General features: G+C 39.7%; 1 protein-coding gene across 4 annotated transcripts in view; it reads right to left on the minus strand.

Annotated features, from left to right (window-relative positions):
• The window catches only part of ulk4 (unc-51 like kinase 4), a 502,471-nt gene that overhangs the window by 92,182 nt on the left and 384,319 nt on the right, over positions 1 to 25,970 (minus strand). For all 4 annotated transcript variants that reach the window (XM_043719540.2, XM_043719541.2, XM_087978491.1 and 1 more), the window contains one exon: positions 23,974 to 24,159. In XM_043719540.2, the coding sequence (XP_043575475.2) occupies positions 23,974 to 24,159 (186 nt within the window). The remainder of the gene's footprint in view (positions 1 to 23,973; positions 24,160 to 25,970) is intronic.

Below are 25,970 nucleotides of genomic sequence, written 5' to 3' on the forward strand. Positions count from 1 at the left end.
GGAGATTGGCAGGTAGGACAGGTCATGAGGATAGTGCTTCCTACCTATCCGCTTCACCCTCCTCTCCGACCTATCATCTTCATCCCCACCTCCATCCACCTTTTCCCCATCCACACCCCCGCCAATTATCACTCCACCCCGGAGGCTCCCTGCCTCATTCCTGATTAAGGGCTTTTGCCTGAAACATCAATTTTCCTGCTCCTCGGATGCTGCCTGACCTGCTGTGCTTTTCCAGCATCACCCTAATCTCAATATTGGATGTTAAGATCTCCGTGTCTTCAGAGCTGCATTCATCTAGTTACTCCTGACTTCTGCCTTGTACGTGGTGACCAGATTTTGGCTAGGCAAGCTCCTTACTGAGGAATTTACTGCCTCTGACCTGCCTTTGCAGCCATAGTATTGACATGGTTGCCCCAGGTTAAGCTTCAAGTCAATGGTAACCCCTAGGATGTTGATGGTGAGAGGATTTGGTGATGCTACTGCCATTGACTGTCAAGGGGAGCTGGTTAGGTTCACTCTTGCCAGAGGTAATCATTGCCTGACACTTGTGGTGCTAATTTTACTTTCCACTTATCTTCCCAAGTCTGAATGTTGTCCCGGTCTTGCCACATATGGCATGGATTATTTAGTATCTGAAGTGTTATAAATGACATTTTCAGAATTTCTCTTTTTATTTTAAAAAAATGGGTACTGAAATGAAAAAGGACCTGTTTTAAAAATCAGTTTGAAAGCAAGTAAGCTGACCACCATTACAGGCATCATATAAACACCTGTTGAGCAAGCAGTAATTGTAGACTTGCACACGATTTGAAGCAGAGGAGATGTACTGATACAGCTTTTGCTGGCAACAAGAAGTTGATTGGTCTATGGATGAGTAACCAGTTATCAACAACACAGACCTTTTTTGCCTGCCAACAACTGTCTGTTTGGTTGTTAAATAAATTAACAGTTCAAGGCTGGGAACAAGTTACATAGCGAGCGAGCGAGAGCGAGAGAGAGACGTGTTCAGTTCTTCCCAACTCAGGAACACTGTTTCTGTTCTCTACAGTCAAAACTAATTGTAAGCCTGAAAACAAACTAGCTTATCTGCAACAGTTGTTATATGCTGTGACTTTCACCTGATAAATCAGAGATATTTTACAAGTGTACCAGCCACCCTGTGTCTCTCAGTAATCGGTGGAAGCATCCAGAGAAAGATGATTGAAGCTTCATATTGGGAAGCAGAGATCATCATAACAACAAGACCTGGGTACCAAGACTTTTTTCACTTTTCTCCCCTCCACCATAATGTATTTTACCCTGTTAATCTGTCTGCATGTGTAAGGATATTAGAGTTTTAATGGCTCATAATAGTGTACCTGTAACTAGAGTCAAAAAACTTGTAAGGAACAGTGATTTTTGTTCAGTAAAAAAAACAAGCCGAGCACTCTATAAATCTGTATCTGAAAGTCAGGTAAATTGAAGGACCTTTATGATGAATTAGGAATACCAAGGCTTGACTTCCAGTGACCTATCCCAGTAAGTTCCAAAGTACTCGATATTGCTTGCTGATGACTGTGCATCGCTTCAAGGGAAGTCACTTGCACCCCACCTTCATTTACTCTGTAACCCTATATGTACTGTTTCCCTGTTTCTTACTCAGCTGGCAGGTATCGCATTGTCTTGCCCAGGGTGTGTTACTATCTAAATCAACAGCATCATAAATGGGCTTTTGCCAAAAGAGAAGCTTTGCAAAGTGGAAGGATTTCCATTCATTGTTTTTTGCTGCTGCGTCCTTCCCTGAAAATGAGTGGCTCCATGGCTGTGACTTGTATCATTTTGCAGCTCAACTGTGAGTCAAGAATGCTCAAGTTTACCTTGTTTCTGTAACATCAGTCTCAAGGCAGCCCACAAAGAGACTTCAGGCCAACAGATCAACAACCACTAAATGCTTGCAGTATTCGTTACAAAGTAGATGAATTAATGGCACAAATCATCGTGAATGATTATGATGTGGTAGGCATCACAGAGACGTGGTTGCAGGGCGTTCAGGACTGGCAGTTAAACAGCCAACGATTTACAACTTATCGAAAAGAGGGAGGTGAGCAGAAGGGGTGTGGTTGCCTTGTTAGTTAAGAATGAAATTAAATCCATGGCAGTGAATGACAAAGGGTCAGATGATATGGAGTCTGTGTGGGTGGAGTTGAGGAACCTCAAAGGCAAAAAAGAACATACTGGGATTATGTACAGACCTCCCAGCAGTGGTTAGGACCAGAGGCGCAAGATGAACTAGGAAGTAGATAGGGCATGTCAGAAAGGCAAGGTCACAGTGATCATGGAGGACTTCTATATGCAAATAGACTGGGTGAATAATGTTGCTGGTGGACCCAAAGAAATGGAATTTATGGAATGCTTACAGGATGGCTTTTTGGAGCAGCTTGCGATGGAGCCCACAAGGGAGCAGGCTATTCTGGACTTAGTGCTATGTAATGAGCCAGACTTTATAAAAGATCTTAAAAGTAAGAGAACATTTAGGAGGCAGTGATCATTATATGGTAGAGTTCTGTCTGCAGTTTGAAAGAGAGAAGGCAAAATCGGATGTAATGGTGTTACAGTTAAATAAAGGTAATTGCAGGGGCATGAGAGAGGAACTGATGAAAATCGACTGGAAGCAGAGCTTAGTGGGGAAGACAGTAGAGCAACAATGACAGGAGTTTCTGGGTGTAATTGAGGTTCATCCCAAAGAAAGATTATCTGGGGCAGGGATTAGACAGCCATGGCTGACAAAGGAAGTCAGGAAATGTATCAAAGAAAAAGACAGAGCCGAGAAAGTGGCCAACAGCACTGGAAAATCAGAAGATAAGGAAGACTACAAAAACAAATAGAGGATAACAAAGAGAAAAATAAGGAAGGAGAGGATCAAATATGAAGGTAAGTTAGCCAGTAGTATTAGAAATGATAGTAAAAGTTTCTTTCAATACATAAGAAACAAACGAGAGGCAAAAGTAGAAATTGGGCTGCTCCCAAATTGAGGCAGGAAGGCTAGTGCTGGGAGATAAGGAAATAGCTGAAGAACTAAATAAGTACTTTGTGTCAGTCTTCACAGTGGAAGACATGAGTAATATCCCAACAATTAAGGAGAGTCGGGGGCAGAATTGAGCATGGTAGCCATTACAAAAGAGAAAGTGCTGAAAAGCTAAAGTGTCTAAAAATTGATAAATCTTCTGGCCCTGATGGGCTAGAGTTCTGAGAGAAGTGGCTGAGGAAATAGCAGAGACGTTGATTGTGATCTTTCAAAAATCACTGGAGTCAGGGAAAGTCCCAGATGATTGAAAAAATCGCTTTTGTAACCCCCTTGTTCAAGAAAGGATCAAGTCAAAAGACAGAAAGTTCTCGGCCAATTAGTCAAACCTTGATTGTAGGTAAAATTCTCGAAACCATCGTTAAGGATGCGATTTCTAAATTCTTGGAAGTGCAGGGTCAGATTAGAACAAGTCAGCATGGATTTAGTAAGGGTAGGTCACGCCTGACAAGCCTGTTAGAATTCTTTGAAGAGGTAACAAGTAGGTTAGACCAGGGAAACTCAGTGGATGTTATCTATCTAGATTTCCAAAAGGCCTTTGAAAAGGTGCCTCATGGGAGGCTGCTGTGTAAGGTGAGGGCCCAATTTTTTGAGGTGAGCTACTGGCATGGATTGAGGATTGGTTGTCTGACAGAAGGCAGAGAGTTGGGATAAAAGATTCTTTCTCGGAATGGCAGCTGGTGACAAGTAGTGTCCCGCAGGTTCAGTGTTGGGGCCGCAACTGTTCACTTTATATATTAATGATCTGAATGAAGGGACTGGGGGCATTCTGGCAAAGTTTGCCGATGATACAAAATTAAGCTGTCAGACAGGTAATTCTGAGGAGGTGGGAAGGCTGCAGAAAGATTTAGACAGTTTAGGAGAGTGGTCCAGGAAATGGCTGATGAAATTCAATGTGAGCAAATGCGAGGTCTTGCACTTTGGTAAAAAAAGAGTACAGGTATGGATTATTTTCTAAACGGTGAGAAAATTCATAAAGCCAAAGTACAGAGGGATCTGGGAGTGCTAGTCCAGGATTCTCTAAAGGTTAACTTGCAGGTTGAGTTGGTGGTTAAGAAAGCAAATGTAATGTTGTCCTTTATCTCAAGAGGATTGGAATATAAAAGTAGTGATGTGCTTCTGAGACTTTATAAAGTTCTAGTTAGACCCCATTTAGAATACTGTGTCCAGTTTTGGGCCTCACATCTCAGGAAGGCCATACTAGCACAGGAGCATGTCCAGCTGAGATTCACATAGATGATCCCTGGAATGATAGCCCTAACATACGATGAATGGCTGAGGATCCTGGGAATGTATTTATTAGATTAGATTAGATTACATTACATTACAGTGTGGAAACAGGCCCTTCGGCCCAACAAGTCCACACCGACCTGCCGAAGTGAAACCCACCCATACTCCTACATTTACCCTTTACCTAACACTACGGGCAAATTTAGTATGGCCAATTCACCTGACCCTGCACATCTTTGGACTGTGGGAGGAAACCGGAGCACCCGGAGGAAACCCACGCAGACACGGAGAGAACGTGCAAACTCCACACAGTCAGTCGCCTGAGGCGGGAATCGAACCCGGGTCTCTAGTGCTGTGAGGCAGCAGTGCTAACCACTGTGCCACCGTGCCGCCCAAGTTTAGAAGGTTGAGGGGAGATCTAATAGAAACGTAAAAGATAATACATAGCTTAGAAAAGGTGGACGCTGGGAATTTGTTTCTGTTAGGTGGGGAGACTAGGACCTGTTGGCACAGCCTTAGAATTAGGGGGGGCCAATTTAGAACAGAAATGAGGAGACCTTTCTTCAGCCAGAGAGTGGTGGGCCTGTGGAATTCATTGCCACGGAGCGCAGTGGAGGCCGGGACGTTAAATTTCTTTGAGGCAGAGATTGATAAATTCTTGATCTTGCAAGGAATTAAGGGCTGGGGAGAGTGCGGGTACGTGGAGTTGAAATGCCCATCAGCCATGATTAAATGGCGGAATGGACTCAATGGGCTGAATGGCCTTACTTCTATGTCTTATGGTCTTAAATCTGTTAGTTATGAACATATTTCTCATGACAGAATTGGTGGATATAATTTGTCATTGGACTTACTTCCAAATTCAAATCTTTGGAAGGAGTAGGCACGTGCTGAAAAATGTTTGTCGCCAACTTCCGAACAGTTAGCTTAGTTCTACCTGACAGATGATGCTCTTTTCATCACGTCCTCTGCTAACGAAGCATCACACACAGAAGTGGCAGCTTTAACACAAGAATATGTATCAAAACTACAGCTCCAGTCTTTAGCTTCTCTGACTTGAGCAACTGAGAATGTGTGTAAGAGAGAAAATTTCCACCTTCATTGGGGCACTTGGCTGACATTTCATCTTCAATGTTTCCAGTGCAAAAATTGGTAAGGAGCTCTGTGCCATGAGTTATGCTGACAGTTCTGCCAACATCACCATGATTTTCTACCCATTAACTTTAAAGGCAAAATATCATGGGGCAACATGCCCAGTTTCCAGAATTTGACTCGCAAGTGCATTTTTTAAACATATGTGTCAACTTGGCTCACTTATATAATTCAGAAAGTTGAAGTCTTACTTCAGAGATTTGAGCACACATTCCAAAAATGAGATGCAGGGCAGCACTGAGAGAGCATTGCAATGTCATGTGCACTGTCCTTTGATCCAAAAACCCAGTGCACATTCCTCACACCTTGATTTGGGAAAGAACTGTGGAGTTCCAGTCTCTCCAGGTCACATTTCCTCTCTCAGCTAACAGTGGAAAATCAGATTATCTGGTCCTGTATTTCATTGTTCTTTTACAGGTGATATCCCTACAACATCGAAAAAAATTAAGCTACTGGACAAGACTTCACTTTAGTAAGTTTAATTTGTTTATCACAGTAAAAGTCATGTGGATGAAACATTAATTAACAGGTAGCTGATACATCAAACCAAAGAAAAAAATGTAAAATGTACAAGTTGCCGGAGGACCATATACAGTTCTCACATTGAACACAGACAACTGGTGGTGAGGGGCAGGTTGAGATGATACGGTTTTCATTGTAATTTCAAGTGGTACAGTAATTGAACCTTCACTGTTGACAGCACTGCATCACAAACCAGCTGTCCAGTAAACCAAACCAAAAAGATACCATTTGCATTAACTAATGGAAATAAAATGTGCTTTATTTTTACTCTATATCACACAAACATGTAGCATTAAGAGCCTCATGACCTGTCCTACTGCCAATCTTCTTTCCCACCTGTCCGCTTCACCCTCCTCTCTGACCTATCACCTTCATCCACCTATTGCACTTTTAGCTACCTTCTCCCCAGCCCCACCCCTCTTCCATTTATCTCTCCACCCCAGAGTTCTCCCAGCCTCATTCATGATGAAGGACTTTTGTCCGAAACGTCATTCTCCTGTTCCTTGGTTGCTGCCTGACCTGCTGTGCTTTCCAGCACCACTCTAATCTTGACTTGGATGTAGCATTAAGAGACGGTCTCAAAGTTACTCCTAGCTCTTAGTAAAATTTCACTGCTCCCTGCCAATGCTAGGTGGAAACTTTCAGCGTTCACTCTGTCTGGGTTTTCTGGATCCAAGTATCACTAATAGAATCACAGAATCCCTACAGTGCAGATAGAGGCTGGTCAGTCCATCAAGTCTGCACAGACCCTTTGAAGAGCATCCCACCCAGACCCATCCCCTCACTTTATCGCAACAACTCTGCACTTATCAGAGCTAATCCACCTACACTGTAGCTCCCTGTAAAATATGGTGCAATTTAGCATAGCCAATCCACCTAATCTGCACATCTTTTGCTCAAACTGTGGGAGCAAACTGGAGCACTGGAGGAAGCTCGTGCAGATAATGGGGAGAATTCACAACTCCACATAGACAGTTGCCCAAGGCTGGAATCAAATCCAGGTCCCTGATGCAGTGACACAGCAGTGCTAACCACTGAACCACCATGCTTCCCCAAAGTCTCCACAATAATTCCCCCTCTCTCCCGTGTCAGAAGAACATTCAAGAAGCTTTACACCATCCAGAACAAAGTAGTCCCTTTGATTCACACCACATCCGCAAACATCCATTTCCTCTAAAACCATTTCTCAGTCACAAAAGTGTATACTATCAACAAGATGCACTACAGAAATTTACCACAGCTCCTTAGACAGCAAAGCCATGACCACTTCCATCCAGAAGGACAAGGGTAGCAGATACATGAGACATCATCACCTGCAAGTTCCCTTCCAAACCATTCACTATTTTGACTTTGAAATAGATTGCATTTCCTTCACTGTCGTTGGGTCAAAATCATGGAATTCCCTTCTTAACAGAATTGTGAATCTACCTACAACACATGGACCACAGCAGTTCAAGACAGCTCCCCACAACCTTCTCAAGGCAACAAGCAATGGGCAATAAATGTTGGCCCAGCCAGTGAAGTCCATGCCCCACGAGTGAATAAAAAAAAGTCCTGATGAGCCAGAATTCCAGAGATTCCTCGCTTTGACCCCTTTAAATTGATTAGTTGATTCTCATAAAAATGTTTCTCCCCACAGAACATTATACTTTTGGTCTCCAATATTTCTTAGATAAAATAGAAAATCCCACCTCATTGCACTTCTATTTCCGTCTCTCTCCTAACGACAACCTAAGATCATAAAACCACCTCGTAAAGACAAATATATTCCTTTCCAGAATTCTCGGGTTTCACTTTGAAGTAAAGGTACATTTTAAAAGGTAATGATCTTGCATGATTCAGTGTTCATGACAGTTTGGAAATCCTGAGTATATGAAGGGTTCAATATATTTTAAAAATAAATACAGAATGTAAGATTAGAATTAATATACACATTTTGCTAATGGAGAAAGTGAGGACTGCAGATTGTGGAGATCAGAGATAAGAGTGTGGTGCTGGAAAAGCACAGCAAGTCAGGCAGCATCTGAGAAGCAGAAGAATCGATGTTTCGGGCATGAACCCTTCTTCACTTGATGTGCTTTTCTAGCACCACACTGTCAATCCACATTTTGCTAATACCAATACAAATACAATAATGCTTGAACCTGAGGGTATCAAAGCTATTGTTGCAGTCTTTCATTCATATTTGTACAATTTATTTTCTTCCCTTGGATGTTAACTGTCACTGAACACATACTTCCACTTTGGATAATGGGACTGTCCAGGTCATAGACACTCTAATCATCAGGAATGTTCTCTCAAAAGGCAGCAGTGGATATCATTAACGTATTCAATTAAGGCAAATTACAAATTAGGCCAGGATGGAAATGGTCATTTGATAATTCTAATTCATTCATTCAAAAATGAACCCAACTTTCTTCCCAATGCAGTATTTGACTATTACATGTAATTTCAAGGTTCTTGCGTCCATAATTGACCCAAATGTCTATTCCATGTGTTAATGGTTCTTTGTGTGAAACACTGCATTTTGATAATGTCAACCTTTGCTCTCTTAATTTCCTGTTGTAGTTTTATGTGATGTAATATTCTGAATTTATGTTTTATTATCCCATATGAAGTTGACTTCAATCACTTTCTTTCAAGTTTATGATTTTCCAGTTTTCCCTCATAACTCAGTCCACTGACAAAAGGAAACACAGTCTAGTGGCTGTGCTCTGCACAGGCTTTGGCATTTTAATTATTGCCACGGGAGCTACTGAGAAACTTATGCCCTCTAGATATGTCAGCAGTAGGGTTTTACCTGTCTAATCACCTAACTTGTTTCCGAGTGAGTACACAACTTCAGCACAGAACTTCGGGAGTGGCCTAACAAGAAAACAGTACCGTTTGAGCTGGATTTTATTTCACTGAACAGGGTAACCTTTTCAGTCAGGAATGCTTGGAACCAATGCTTTTCTGGACGTCAAAATTGCCTGCATTATAGTATAACATTAAAATGCCAAACCACAAGTATGTGAACCAGATACAAATAGGTACCTGAAACAAAATATGAGTTCTGGCACTGTTCTAAGACAGAAAACAGAACACTTTCAAAACTTTTTATTTGTATGGTGGATGATGTATTATTGCATAGAGGACCAAAATAAAATTGAAAGTCATCAAGACTTAACCAATACGCTCCTTTATCAATCACTTGCTGTACCTGCATTCTAATGTCTGCAATTCTGCACTGCATTTTCCCTTTCACATTGTATTAAGATTTTTTAAGGGCTGACCTATAATCTATCTAAAAGGAGATTCCAACATTTCCCTTTGGCAGATATTAGACGAACTAGACTGAGATTCCTGCTTTCTGTCTCCCTTCTTTTCTGAATAGAGAAGTTGAATTTACAATTTTCTGATCTGATAGGACCTTGTAAGAATCTAAAGAATTTTGGAAAATCAAAAGTAATGCATCTATTATCTCAGCAATCATCTGTTTTAATACCATAGCTTGATGTCATAGAGATGTATAGCACGGAAACAGACCCTTTGGTCCAACTTATGCCAACCAGATATCTCAACCCAATCTCGTCCCACCTGCCAGCACCCATATCCCTCCAAACCCTTCCTATTCATATACACATCCAGATGTCTTTTAAATGTTGCAATTGTACCAGCCTCCACCACTTCCTCTGCCAGCTCATTCCATACACGTACCACCCTTTGCGTGAAAACGTTGCCCCTTGGGTCTCTTTTATATCTTTCCCCTCTCACCTTAAACCTATGCCCTCTAGTTCTCGACTCCCCGACCCCAGGGAAAAGACTTTGTCTATTTATCCTATCCATGCTCCTCATGATTTTATAAACCTCTAGAAGGTCACCCCTCAGCCTCCGACGCTCCAGGGAAAACAGCCCCAGCCTGTTCAACATCTCCCTATAACTCAAATCCTCCAACCCTGGCAACATCCTTGTAAATCTTTTCTGAACCCTTTCAAGTTTCACAGCATCTTTCCGATAGGAAGGAGACCAGAATTGCACACAATATTCCAAAAGAGGCCTATCCAATGTCCTGTCCGCAACATGATCTCCCAACTCCTATACTCAGTACTCTGACCGATAAAAGAAAGCATACCAAACGCCTTCTTCACTATCCTATCTACCTGCGACTTCACTTTCAAGGAGCTATGAACCTGCACTCCAAGATCTCTTTGTTCAGCAACACTCCATACGACCTTACCATTAAGTGCATAAGTCCTGCTAAGATTTACTTTCCCAAAATGCAGTACCTTGCATTAATCTGAATTAAACTCCATCTGCCACCTCTCAGCCCATTGGTCCATCTGATCAAGATCCTGTTGTAATCTGAGGTAATCTTCTTCGCTGTCCACTACTCTTCCTATTTTGGTGCCATCTGCAAACGTACTAACTATATCTCTTATTCTCACATCCAAATCATTTATATAAATGATGAAAAGTAGTGGACCAGCACCGGTCCTTGTGGCCTCCACTGGTCACAGGCCTCCTGAAAAACAACCCTCTACCACCACCCTCTGTCTTCTACCTTTGAGCTAGTTTGATCTGTATTCCATGAGATCTAACTTTGCTAATGCAGCACCTCACATTTATCTGAATTAAACTCCATCTGCCACTTCTCAGCCCATTGGTCCATCTGGTCAAGATCCTGTTGTAATCTGAGGTAACCCTTTTCGCTGTCCACTACACCTCCAATTTTGGTGTCATCTGCAAACTTACTAACTGTACCTCTTATGCTCACATCCAAATCATTTATGTAAATGACAAAAAGTAGAGGACCCAGCACCGATCCTTGTAGCACTCCACTGGTCACAGGCCTCCAGTCTGAAAAACAACCCTCCACCATCACCCTCTGTCTTCTACCTTAGAGTCAGTTCTGTATCCAAATGGCTAGTTCTCCCTGTATTCCATGAGATCTAACCTTGCAAATCAGTCGCCCATGGGGAACCTTGTCAAACGCCTACTGAAGTCCATATAGATCACATCTACCGTTCTGCCCTCATCAATCCTCTTTGATACCTCTTCAAAAAAACTCAATCAAGTTTGTGAGACATGACTTCCCACGCACAAAGCCATGTTGACTATCCCTAATCAGTCCTTGCCTTTCCAAATACATGTATATCCTGTCCCTCAGGATTCCCTCCAACAACCTGCCTCACTGGTTTATAGTTCCCTGGCTTGTCCTTACCACCCTTCTTAAATAGTGGCACCACATTAGCCAACCTCTAGTCTTCTGGCACCTCACCTGTGACTATCGATAATACAGATATCTTAGTAAGGGGCCCAGAAATCACTTCCCTAGCTTCCCACAGAGTTCTAGGGTACACCTGATCAGGTCCTGGGGATACATCCACTAAGACATCCAGCACTTCCCCATCTGTATTATGGACATTTTCAAGAAGTCACCATCTATTACCCCCCATTCTATACCTTCCATGTCCTTTTCCACAATAAATGCTGATGCAAAATACTCATTTAGTATCTCCCCCATCTCCTGCAGCTCCACACAAAGGCTGACTTGCTGATCTTTGAGGGGCCTTAGTCTCTACCTTTTGTCCTTAATGTATTTGTAAAAACCCTTTGGATTCTCATTAGCCCTATTTGCCAAAGTTATCTCATGTCCCCTTTTGCCCTCCTTATTTCCCTCTTAAGTATACTCCTACTGCCTTATACTCTACTAAGGATTCACTTGATTTATCCTGTCTATACCTTACATATGCTTCCTTCTTTTTCTTAATCAAACCCTCAATTTCTTTAGTCATCCAGCAATCCCTATACCTACCAGCCTTCCTTTTCACCCTAAACAGAATATACTTTCTCTGGATTCTCGTTATCTCATTTCTGAAGTCTTCCCATTTTTCAGCCGTCCCTTTAGCTGTGAATATCTGCCTCCAATCAGCTTTTGAAAGTTCTTGCCTAATACCGTTAAAATTGGCCTTTCTCCAATTTAGAACTTCAACTTTTAGATCTGGTCTATCCTTTTCCACCACTATTTTAAAACTAATGGAATTATGGTCGTTGGCCCCAAAGTGCTCTCCCACTGACACCTCAGTCACCTGCCCTGCCTTATTTCCCAAGAGTAGGTCAAGTTTTGCACCTTCTCTAGTAGGTACATCCACATACTGAATCAGAAAATTTTCTTGTACACATTTAACAAATTCTCTCCATCTGAACCCTTAACACTATGGCAGTCCCAGTCTATGTTTGGAAAGTTAAAATTCCCTCCCATAACCACCCTATTATTCTTACAGATAACTGAGATCTCCTTACAAATGTGTTTCTCAATTTCCCTCTGAGTATTAGGGGGTCTATAATCCAATCCCAATAAAATGATAATCTCTTTCTTATTCCTTAGTTCCACCCAAATAACTTTCCTGGATGCATTTCCAGGAATATCCTCCCTCAGTACAGCTGTAATGCTATCCCTTATCAAAAACACCACTCCTCCTCCTCTCTTGCCTCCCCTTCTACCCTTCTGTAGCATTTGTATCCATGTCCATGAGGATTTCGGGACTTGTCAGCTTTCAGTGTTAATTACTTTCTCAGTATCCTTCCCCTGGTGATTCCAATTGTGTTAAGTTCCTCCATTCCTTTCACTTTTGATTTAGAATTATTTCTGGGGTGTTACTTGTATCTTTAACAATGAAGACAGGTGCAAACTATCTATGCATTTTCCATTCCTTATTTCCTCAGACACACTCATTATAGGACAACTTGTTTTAATTACTCTATTCCTTTTTCAAATAAATGTAAAAACTCTTAATATCTATTTTTATATTTCTAAGTAGTTTTCTCTCACACTATTTTCCTCTCTCCTTATAATTCTTTGCTGCTTTTTATATTCTGTCCAAACTCTTATTTGACTCTTATTTACCTTCACAAAACTGCACGCTTTTTCTTTCAGTTTGATACCATCCTTAATTTCCTTAGTTAGAGACAGATGATGCATTCTTCTCCTATAGCCACTGTTTTAGATCTTTGAGTACTATGAAATATTCCCTTAAATATGTGCCACAGCATCACCACTGAATTATCCCTTAATCTAGTTTCCCACTTCACTTTCGCCAACTCTGATCCTGCAACTTCAGAATTCCCTTTATTTAAGTTTAATACACTAATCTTAGACCCATTCTTCTTTCCTTCAGACAATCACTGATTTCTGGCAGTACCTTCATTATGAGATCATTAATTAATCCTGTTTCATTGAACATCTCCACATCTAGAATAGCTGGCTCTGTGGTTGGAACATGGTACTCCAAGCTCTCGTCCCTTGCAATGCTCACTGTTTAAATTTTAAACTGGAAGTGATATTAATTTCTGTAAGATGAAAATTCTGCCCTCTATATTGGGAGGCAATTTCAAACCCATCAGGATGCCTCCAACTATCTAATCCCAGCTGCATGAGATGGAAGCAGTGGCTGCAGCTGGGACTACAAGCAGCCCTACCATGAAAGGAACCCAGGTAAGTCTAGGCTTGAGAGTCTCAGCAAGTCATAAGATTGCAAGGGGAACAGCATTCAAGACTGGGGGTGTACTAAAAGACACCTGGTCTTGGAACTATCTCCAATGGTCTCAGAAGCCCTGGAAAGGATGCATCTACCTCCTTGACCAATACCTGCCCACCCAGCCAAAGATTCCCCTGCCTCCCAAAGTCTGAGGGTGAAAGAGAATCAGAGATGGAATGACACACTTAAATTGCCATTAATTGGCCACTTACGGGACTTATTAAGCCCAAAAATAGGCATCCAACATTTCTGTCATAAAATTGCAGACAATTTGGGGATGGGCAGGTATGGTGCAGTATGAGTGGGTAGGGAGTGAGATAGCCATATATTGTATCTTACAAGACTCCTCATTCAGTTCAGTAAAGATAAACAAATATGTCAGGATCCACAATTGCAATTTCAGTGTTGAATTAACTATCCTAATAAGCATAGCTGTGAAGGAGACAAAATAAATTCAAACTGAGTTTCTACTTCAGACTGCTATTTAGTGAACTGGGCTGGAAAGTGTGCACATGTAGATGTCTGACTGAATCAAAATTTCAACTAAAACTCAGATAACCATGGCCAGTGCTTTCTTTACCAGCCAAAGCTTTGTAAAGCCCGTTTGAGACATTTAGATTAGTTTTTGATCAGTTAAGCAAGTTAAGCATTTGCAAGGTATTTTTAAAAAATACACACATACATATAAAATATGTGTAGGTTTTGCTGAAACTTGAGCTAATTCAAGTTTTCACTTTATGGACTCCTTTTAGTTCAGGTTGTATAAAGTTGAAATAGTTTAAACGTATAACCCTCCAATACAGAGAAAAAGAATTAAACAGAATTCTGCTTTGCTGACATTTGATAAACGCCAAGCAGACTGAAATAGTATGACTTTATTTTCAAACTTCTTAAACAAGACTATTTTTAAAGATTATTTATTCACTGGACAAGGACATTGAAGGCCAGGTCAGTTATTTTGTCCATCACCACTGTCCTTCTGAAGGTGGTTGGCTGAGACATTTCAGACATTAATCAAGAATGATAGAGTCAAACAGCATGGTAACAGACTCTTCGGTGCAACTAGCCCACACCCACCGTGTTCCTAAATTAAACTAGTTCCACCTGCCCGCATTTGGTCCAAATCTCTCCGAACATTTCCTATTCGTGAACTTATTCAAATATCTCTTAAAAGCTGTAACTGTACCTGCACCCACCACTTTCTCTGGTAATTCATTCCACACATTAAACACTGTGTAAAAAAGTTGTTCCTCAAGGTTCCTCAAGTCCTTTTTATATCTTTCTCCTCTCACTTTAAAAATATTCCCCCTAGTTTTGAACTCCTCCACCTCAGGGAAAAGACCTTTGCTATTCGCCTTATCTATGTCCCTCGTGATTTTATAAACCTCTATAAGATCACTCCTCAACCTCCTACGCTCCAGTGAAAAAAATACAAGCCTATTTTTATAACTCAAACCCCCCGCACTCCTGGCAACATCCTGGTAAATCGTTTCTGAACCCTCTCTAATTTAATAATATCCTATCTATAACAGGGTGACCAGATCTGCATTCAGTACTCACCAACATCTTGTACAATCTCAACATGACATCCCAACACCTATACTCAAAGGTCTGAGCAATGAAGACAAGTGTGCTAAATTCTTCTTAACCACCTGTCCACATGAGATGCAAACTTCAACGAATTATGTATCTTAATCCCTAAGGTCTCTCTGTTCTGCAACACTACACAGGGCCCTACCATTAATTGCGTGAGTCCTGTCTTCATTTGTTATACCAAAATGCAATAGCTCACATTTATCCAAATTAAACTTCATCTGCCACTCCTCAGCCCACCGACCCAGTTGATCAAGGTCACTTCATAATCTTAGATAATCTTCTTCAATATCTACTATTCCACTAATTTAGGTGTCATCTGCAAACTTATTAACCATGCCTCCTATATTCTCATCCAAATCACTTATATAAAAGACAAACAAAAGTGGACTCAGTACCGATCTATCAAACTCTACTTGTCACAGGCTTCCAGTCTGAAAAACAACCCTCCACCACCACCCTCTGTCTCCAACAAGCTCTGTAAAGCCAATTTTATGTCCAAATGGCAAGCTCATCCTGAATCCCATGTGATCTAACTTTTCCTAATTAGTCTAACATGGGGAACCTTATCAAAGGCTTTACTAAAGTCCAAGTAAATAACATCTATCAATCTGCCTTCATCAATCTTTTTGGTTACTTCCTCAAAAAACTCAAACCATGCTTAGTATCCCTAATCATTCTTTACCTCTCCAAATCATGTAAATTCAATCTTTCAATATCACCTCCACCACTGATGTCAGACTCACAGATCTATCATTCCCGGCTTCTTCTTGCAGCTTTTTAAATAAAGGCACAACAGACCACCAGACCTCACTCATGGTCATAGATGATACAAATATTTCTGCTAGGGCCCTGCAATCTCCTCCCTAGCTTCCCACAGCCTCCAGGATATGCTTGATTTGGTCCTGGAGATTTATTCACCCTTGTCTTTTCTAAGACCTCCAGCACTTCTGTAATGTGAAGTATTTTCAAAACATCAATCAAACCACCAAACATCAAAATTTCCTTGAGTTCTCTAGCATCTATTTCTTTTTCCACTGTAAAAACTGACACAATTATTTTAAACCTTTCTCATCTCCTAAGGTTCAACCCTCTCTCTCGGGTTGCTGTTTTGCTCTTTACTTTTAGAATCTCTACGGACTATCCTTAACCTTATATCCAAGGCTATCTCATAGCCCCTCTTTGACTTCCTAATTTTCCTCTTAAGAATGCCCCTACACTCTTTATATTCTCCAAAAGATTCATTTGATCTCAGCTGTGCATATATCTAATATACAATTGTTTTTTTTTATTCTTGACTAGAACCACAATATCTTTATTCATCCATTGTTCCCCAATCTTAGCTTTCACTCTAACAGGAACACAATCCTCTAAACTCTGGTTATCATAACTTTGAAAGTGTCCCATTTGTCAGTCACCCCTTTACCTGCGAATAGAGTCTACTCCATTCAACTTTTGAAATTTCTTGTGTCATACCGTTAAAAATTGCCTTATTCCAATTAAGAACTTTAACTTTTATGGAAGGCATTTTCTCTTTACAGTTATTTTAAAACTAATTGACTTATGATCACTAGTCACAAAGTGTTTCCCTATTAACACTTCAGTCACTTGCCCTGCCTTATTTCCCAAGAGAAGGTTAAGCTAGTCACTCACAGCACAATGGATTTATAGTCACATATGGACAGACTGTGAAAGATTTTTTTCTATACATGTTATGAGTGAACCAGTTTGATGTTTTACATCAATCTGGTTTTCTGGTCACCATTACAAAGATTAGATTTTTTTTTCAAAATTTCTATCCATTTAATTAACTGAATTTAAATTCTCTAATTGCTATGGTGGTATTTAAAATAACTTCTCCACTCTATTAAACCTCTGGATTACTGGTGCAACAACATTACCACTGTTCCAGTGCACCCATATATAACAGTGGAATTTCAAATATGTGTTAAATGGGTTTTAATACATGCATATTATGTTTAATCTGCTTAATGTATACAGGCTCACATACTGGTAAAAACAATGCACACAAGAATTTGGTATAGGCACATTAAGTGCGCATCTATGAACTTCACAGGGCGTTTTATCCTGTTTTTTTTAAGAATGGGAGACATTTTCACCAATATGGATAATGAAGTATTCAAAAGGCATTCTTACAAAGAATGGATTTTCGATGTTTTCACAATCTAACCATTACCCGTTAAAGGTCATCATGGTAAGGTATATGGCTCAGGTTGTGTGCTGTTTGCTTCAATTAAGCATAAATATTTAATGTGATCCAGTTAAAGAGTATTATAACTTTAGTATAATGCAATTCTGAAAACTATTGCTGCACTGTAAATGTTTTAGTACTGTATTAAAAATGTACTATCGCTTTCATAATATTAACTGTACATTTTACATGTCTTAAATTGCAAACCATTGAAGGATCGTCTGCAAGGATATTGTTACAATAAACTATTTAATCTTTCACATTTCAATGCAATTTTCCTCCTTTGTATAAACATAAATGCTACAGAAATTCTTGATTGCGAGGTAGTAAATTCACTCCTGAGGCAAAGTATTTATTTTATAAATTGCATTGTTAAAAAATACTTACATTAACCCTTTTAGCGTTGAAGTAAATTATTTTTATCCTAAAACTGCATTTTATGTTTTTATAATCATATATAACAGAATTTGCAATCTCACCCTAAACTCCAATTACTTGAGGTCAATAACATTTTCTTTCAGAGAAAATCACATCTCAATTGTGCAGAGATAGCTCTTTGTCAAGATCCGGTTTGGAATACTGCTTTTCAACTTCATCAAGCCTCAGACAGGATATTTTAGCTTTGAAGGAGTTGCCAAAATTATACAAGGCTTAAAGGATTTATGATAATAATATGGACGAGTTATATAAAATTGGCTTTTATTTCTTAGAATTTAAAAGGCTGGAAGATAATCTAATTGATGTCTTTAAAGTGACTAAAGTGACAGTGATTTAACGGTGTAGAAAAGAGAAGCTATTTCTTTTGAAATCCAGAACAAGCTAGGCCATTTGGGAGTGATATCATAAAGCACATTTTCAAAACAAAAAGGTAGCTAAAATCTGGTACACTCTCTCCTAAAAGACTTTGGATATGGAGTTAGTTGAAATTTTCAAGTCTGAAACAACAGATATTTTCTGGATGTGAATATTAGAAAATTGGGCAAAAAACAGGTAAATGGCTGTAATATACAGAGTAGCTGCTATCCAACTGAATGGTAGAACAGGAGTATGACTGCAGTTCTTTTTCTTTTGTTCATTGATATTCAGGCATCACTGATTTGGACAACATTGATTCCCTTTTTTAATTTCACTCAAACACAGTGACTTGAGAAGCCACTGTAGAGGGCACTTAAGAGTAAATCAGATTGTTGCAAGTCTGGTGACACACATAGGTATGAGGAAACTGACCAGCACTCTCATGCTGGATGGACTTTTAAAACATTAGTTGAATGATAGTTTTATGGCATCATTATTGAGACTGGCTTTCAATTAATTAATTGAATTATGAATTCAACCAGATGCCATGGTGGACCACAGGACATTAGCCTGAGCCTCTAGATTACTTGGAGGTGTAGTGGACAGTGAAAAGCGTTACCTCAGAGTCCTAAGGTATCTTGATCAAAAGGGCCAATGGGCTGTGGAGTGGCAGATAAATGTCAGGTGCAGCATTTTGGAAAGGCAAATCAGGGCAGGTCTTACACACTTAATGGTAAGGTCCTGGAGAGTGCTGTAGAACAAAAAGACCTTGCAATGCAGATTCATAGTTCCTTGAAAATAGAGTCGCAGGATAGTTAAGAAGGCGTTTGGTATGCTTTCCTTAATTGGTCAGAGTATTGAGTACAGGAGTTGGGAAGTCAAGTTGCAGCTGTGCAGGACATTGGTTAGGCCACTTTTGGAATATTGCGTGCAATTCTAGTCTCCTCCATAATGGAAAGATGTTGTAAAACTTGGAAGGGTTCAGAAAAGATTTACAAGGATGTTGCCAGGGTTGGAGAATTTGAGCTAAAGGGAGAGGTTGAATAGACTGGGGATGTTTTCCCTGGAGCGTCGGAGGCTGAGGACTGACCTTATAGAATAAGAGGAGGAATGGACAGGGTAAATACACAAGGTCTTTTCCCTAGGGTGGGCAAGTCCAGAATTAGAGGGCATAGGTTTGGAGTGAGAGGGGAAAAATTTCATAGGGACCTCAGGGGCAATGTTTACACCCAGAGGAAGTGGTGGAGCCTGGTACAATTACAACATTTAAAAGGCATCTGGATGGGTATATGGGTCAATGCTGGAAAATGGGACTAGATTAGGTTAGGATATCTGATCGGCAGGGACAAGTTGGACCAAAGTGTCTGTTTCCGTGCTGTACATCTTTATGACTCCTTGACTAGTCCAGTGATACTACTAATACACCACTATCTCCCCACTCCATGCATTTTTCTCCCCTCTTAATGGGACTAGATGCTTACTAAGATTTGATTCAATGGGCACTGGGTGCCACTTGTTCTCCTTTATATGAGAACATTATTTGTGAGTGAATAGGCTATTGATCGTGGTGTGCAACATAGATAAGCCTATTCTTCATTGAAATGCATAGATTTCCAGTCAGGGTTGCTAGACAGTGATCAAAGGTGAGACTGTTTTGGATTTTCCTTGCCTAATCCCATGGAGATCAGGTCAGTTGTAATACTTGTGCTCTGGCTATCATAAGTTAATGGAATTTGTGGAGGATCAACCTTCACTGGTCTGTCAGGCTTACAGTTATTCACTGGATCATTGGAAAGTACACCTGCCTCATTTATACAACAATTGTGATTATCTATCTAGCAGGTTGTGACAGACATGACAGCCTATGTTGAAGTATATAATAATAAATATAGCAAATATAGTAGATAATTAGATCGTACTTTGCAATTACTTCAGGGTCAACAAGTTAATGTCTTAAAGTTGCACAGTAACACAGTGGGTAAAGAAATTTTAGTATTTGGTACCATGGTCCAACCCAGAACTCAGTTATAAAGTCTATAAAAGATAACAAATTCATTTGACTCATGAGTGAAAAGCAACTCATAGCAGAAGATGCATCATAATACAACATTATCTTGTATTGTGATAATTTACTGTCCTCGTGCATGCATTAATAGTTTGATTTTCCTATTGAACATATGTAAAGAGCCTTCTTTAAGTACATCCTTATCTATTTCCTTCTTTGTTAAACTAAAGAATAATAGGAAGACTTTCTCTTTACTGTCAGGCCTTCTGGAACTCAAACAAACCACACTTAGACAGGTGCCTACAAACTCCCACAGGCCAGCAATCATTTTTGATCAGGACATCAACTGACATATCAAATTCCCCATGATCTCATTCTGACCTGGGTAGGTAGGAATTTAACTGCAATCAATTGTTTGCTGCTGGAAAACTTCTGACAGTTAAAAATCCCTTCTGTATTTTAAATTGCATCTTCTAATTAGCCAGCCATTTGGCTATTTTGTCCAAAAATCCTTTGTAGCCCTTGCTGAAAGTACAGAAGGAATTTATATATCTTGATAGGATAAGCAAAGGGTGAGGGTGATTTTTGCAAATTCACAGACATGCTGTTAGAAAAGTTTGAGATCATGTTGTCTATTATTCAAATCCAAATCATCAACACATATTGAGGGCAGAAGCACTGACCCATGATGCTCGATTTTAAATGACTGGGCAACTGATTAGAGGGAGCACTTGGCCCATTTTAAGGGAAGGGAGAGCCACAGGTGAACGGGCACTATATCATCCCTGCTCATCCCAATCGTCTAACAGTAATATTAATGTTAATTTTTTGGATCTCCTCTCTGCACTGCCAGCCAATGTTTGTTCTAAGCTGCAGAACAATCTGAAAAGTTCCCTCATTTAACTAAACATGACTGCACACAAAAAAAGTTAAGGGTATAATGGCTGCTAGGTTTCACCAAGCAGAACATTCACATTGTTCAGAATGTTATAAATTGCATGGGGTCCTGTGAGCATCACTGCACTCCAATTTGCTGAGATTAAATGAAACTCCTGATTCTGTGGAGCACTGGCAATTACTCCCTCCAGCAACATTTTTTTTTTACCTTTCCATTTGAGCTGAATTTTCTGCTTCCACAATCTCTCAGGATTACAATTCTTCCATCTCTAGAGAAGTACTGATTTCCTCCCCATTTATCCCACAGAAATACTGAAACCTTCATCTTTGCCTTCAGTATCTAAAAAACTGGAATCTCTAGTTGCCAACTTTCCAGCTTCTAACAATCATAAACTTCAACCAATGCAGAAATGCATCGCCCAAAGTTACACATACCCATCAACCCTGTAGTTACTACTTCCATTAGCCTCCAAGCAAATGGCTTCAAATTCTTTAATACATTTCCTTTATGTTCTTTGAGTGATCTCTATAAATACCACACTATATCCTCATTCCTCTGACTCAGTGGTTATTGCCCACTCCCAAAGGAAACTAATCTATCAGCCCTGGCTTTGATTGGACTCAAACCTACTGCAAATTTGTTCCAACCCTCCTGGATTCTTAAACAATCTCAAATGTTGACCATAACTTTCTTTTCTTGCTTCTAAATTAGTTGTCCATAACCTATTCCTTATCTGGCTTACCTTTACCCTTATTGTTAATGTTCTGAGATAATTGTGCTATGTGGGAGCACCGTTCAAAAGTGAGTAGCCATGCAAAGGCATTGATTGGAAATGCAATAGTTTCAACTCCTTGAATTATGAATTTAAAACTTTATGGTTGTAGTGGTTTCTGTCCCAACAGTTCAACAACTGTCCCCTTACTTATAGATGTGTGTCCCCTACAATACGGTACAACAGTTGCACTGTTTTTATAGCCTTGCAAGAATGAAATACAATTCCCACTCTCAATCTTTCGTGTAGCAGAACCATTTTTGAAAACTATCAGCTGCTGAATTTTACAAAAGAAAATCAGATGATACAGTTAAACAGAGCAAGTAAAACAAAATGCTAAATATCAAATGAGAAACACATTGGCGGTGCAGTGGGCAGTGAAGAAGGTTACGCCAAAGTACAAGGGACTTTGATCAGATGGGCCAATGGGCTGAGGAGTGGCGGATTAAGTTTAATTTAGATAAATGTGAGGTTCTGCATTTTGGTAAGGCATATCAGGACAGGATTTATACACTTAATAGAAGGGCCCTGGGGAATGTTGCAGAACAAAGGGACCTATGAGTGCAGGGGGACAGTTCCTTGACAGTGGAGTCGTAGCTAGACAGGGTGTTGAAGAAGGCGTTTGGCATGTTTGCCTTCATTAGTCAATGTATTGAGTATATGGGTTGAGACTAGATCAGTTTAGGATATTTGGTTGGCATGGCCGAGTTGGACTGAGGCATCTGTTTCCGTGCTGTATAACTCTATGACTCCATGACTTTGGATAGATGCATCCAACATATGTTCTTGTAATATGGTACAAATCAGTCCGCTCAATCTGCTAATTAAATCAATGGGACAATCTAATTTAAAAGCAAAGGTATAATGTGGACGTTAAAATCAGAAAAACATTCAAAATCCTTGTCGTAAATGGTCTTTCTCATACGATTTATGCCTTTGGTTAAATTCAGAGTGCACAGAAAATGAACAGCTGGATCACCAGTTCTCCGTTCAGTTTTGAATCTGTATCTCTGTGGCATTTCCACTATTTTTTTCAAGCTGACAATTTACTTTTCACCTAATAGTTTCTGTTCCTTTTTGCTGAATGTGGAAATAGGGACTTGTAATCTCTTTTTCAATGCAGTAAATGATACAAATTTAGTCAATAATTGGGGGCTCCAAATAATAATGTTCACGTATATAAAGATTCCCAACTAAGAGAAAGTGAAGCAACTGCAGGTCTTTTAGTCAGAATTTTACAAAGCATTTTAGATTCAGGAATTGTGCCTTTGAATTAAAAATTTGCAAATGTCATGACATTATCTAAAAAGTGAGGAAACGAGAAACCAGTGAGCTTCAGACCATCAAAAGTCAGCATGAGTTTGTGAAGGCTAGCTCATATCTGACTTAAATTAGTTGAGTGGTTTATGATTACTAGCAGGTGGATGAGGAAAGTGTCTATGCATGTTGAATACAAAGGCTTTCAAAAGATATTAAATAATGCTCCAATAAAGGGATTATTAGCAAAATAGAAACACACAAAATTGAATGCCATCTAGTGAAGTGGATTAGTAACTTGTGGCTTGGCAGGACCAAGAGATTGGGGAAAAAGACAATATTCCCTTGGCAAGATATTTCAACAGTGTTACCCAGGGTTTTGAATTGGGATTTCACTCTCCATTGAATAGACTAATGACATGCATGAAGGAAAAGAGCTTCGTTTTTCCAGGTTTGGAGATGTAGTAAGTTGTATGATGCTCAGAGCTATTTTCCAACCATTCCTGGTTCCCTCTTTCTACTGCCCTACTCTATTAGACAGATGGTGGAGTAAGTTGAGAGCAAATTTCTCTCTCAGGCTCATGCTGTTAATTATGAAAAATGACGTTAAACATCTGTACAGGAGCCAGCCTCACACCACAATTACAAACTTTGGGAGCATGCAGCTCAAGTTAGGCTGAAGAGAGAGATACTGACAGCTTTAACTTTTCCTGAGGGTTTTTCCAACTTTACATATAGGCGCTCTCACATGGCTAGGATCAGGGCTGAGTAAAACAAGTGTCCACAAGCTCTGTTTCTTTATTTTTCCAACATTAATGTTCTCTTTTTGCTCACAATGTTATTCAGTTTAGCTAAATAAAAGGTCAACAATATGTTTAAACAAACAGGAAACCAGAACTGTCAAGTGTCATATTTTCTGTACTCTGCGACTCTAGTTGTTTGAAACCTTTACTCACCAGCCTTTTAATGATTCGAAGTAGAAGTTTCTGTTGTTTTGAGTCCTTTCTACATTTCAGTGCTTCTGCAAAAGAGTCCATATTTTCTGGGGAGAGGCTCTCTTGGTTTTCACCACCGTACAGCTGAACCATGAGTGATAGAGAAAGCAGTGAACTCTCATGCACATCTGGATCATCACTAGAGAGCTGGAGATTAATAAGCAGTGGTTATAAAACAGTTAAGTTACATGTTCACCATATCTTGAATCTGTGTTGTATCTAACAATTTATTCTAAATCAAAGGTTTCTATTTGAAAATTTATTAAATAGCTGTTATCAAAGTAGACATAAGGTCACTTGACAACTTTCCTCTCCATTGCTAATACCAATCTCTCTTCAAATCAATACTAATCAACACTGTTTCTGCGCTGGATTACATAGCAAATTGAATACAAGCACAATTCCACAGATGCTTTAACTCTGAAATAAAAACAGAGAGTGCTGGAAACCTTCACCTGGTTTTGCAGCATCTGTTTAGAAAGAAGAAGAGTTAGTATTTTGAGTCCAAAATAATTTCTGAAGAAGAGCTAGATTGGATTCAAATCATTAACTCCTTTGTTTTATTTGCTAACATCCATAGGTTGAATTCGGCAGCAAAAGGGTCAGAGATTTATAAAGGCTTTCTTGTAAAGTGCAAGCAGAATTTTTCACCTTTCACTTCCAGAATATTCCCTTCTGGATAAGGGATTTCCCTTATCCAGTAACAAACCCTACTGGGGAAGGACTCAGCTCTTATCTTTTGTTTTGCTTAAGTGCTCAGCATTTTGTTTTGTATTTTTAGAAATACACCACCATGGTTTCTAATCAATTAAGGAGCTCAATACAGTTTGAAAATAAATGACCACCAAATCATCTGAGTCACTAATTACATTAATAAATTACAAACATCACCCACCAGGTCATTGGAACACTAGCAAAAATATGGGAGTGTGGAAAGAGAGAGAGTAGCTAAATTAAAATGGCTTTGGACTGAACACTACTGTTAGATAATCTCTAATCAACCTGTTCAGTTTGATGTTATTGCATACCTCTGATGCAGGTGGGACTTGAATCCAGGCTTTCTGGCTCAGATGTAGGAACACTACCACTGCCCCACAAGAACTCCTTGAGCTCAGCTCTTTTTTTATATTGTTTTCTAACCAATCTATTCAGAGGTGATATTGTACACACTTGGAGCAGGTGGGATTTAAACCTGGGTTTCCTGGTTCAGAAGTAAGGACATTACCACTGCATCACTACAGTCTGTGAACTCAGTTCTTCTTATTAAATCTTCCAGCACAATTGTATTAAAAAAAAGTCAAACTGATTTACAATACAGTCTGCAGGTGACTGGCAGAGCAGGCTTGAGGGCTGAATGACTTACTTCAGTTCCTATTTCTTATGGTTTTGTCTTTCCTCTCTTTCACTTTACCTCTGATCTGCCATTTTAAAATATGTTTCAATAAAGTACCATCACTATAAAATCAATGCATAAATACAAAGGTCTACTTTTTAAATTTTCATAAGCCATCAGCTCAGACCTTCAGTTCAGACCAGTGGTATTTCCAGTTGTCAAATGTAAATGTATCAATTTCACTGTTTTGCATTAATACTGATTCTTCATCTCCTGTTCTTGGTAAGTTTTAGAATCTTCCCAAGGATACAGTCCTTGGATGTTTACTGAGTCATTTAAATTCTCTTCCTTTGATTCTCTGTTTCGTTGTCGCCTTATTTTTATTCTTGCTTAATGGAACTTCAGGAAGTGGATCAATCTTCCTCTTCACTTTTGGACATCATTGCAAACAAGTGCAAATTCACAGAAGCCAGAAGATGAATTGGAGAGTCTGAACTTTAGCATTCTGCTTCTGCTCAGAGGGCCCATGACACTGCACAGAAAGTTCTGTCTGACTAAAACCATGCTCTTCCTCACACTCTGCCCAGAGTGGGGGCAGAAACCCAAACACAGCAACTGCAGGACA

The sequence above is a fragment of the Chiloscyllium plagiosum genome, unplaced genomic scaffold (assembly GCF_037043375.1).
Source record: "Chiloscyllium plagiosum isolate Xiang-an unplaced genomic scaffold, Cpla_swu_hap1 HiC_scaffold_34, whole genome shotgun sequence".
Classification (NCBI taxonomy): Eukaryota; Metazoa; Chordata; class Chondrichthyes; order Orectolobiformes; family Hemiscylliidae; genus Chiloscyllium; species Chiloscyllium plagiosum.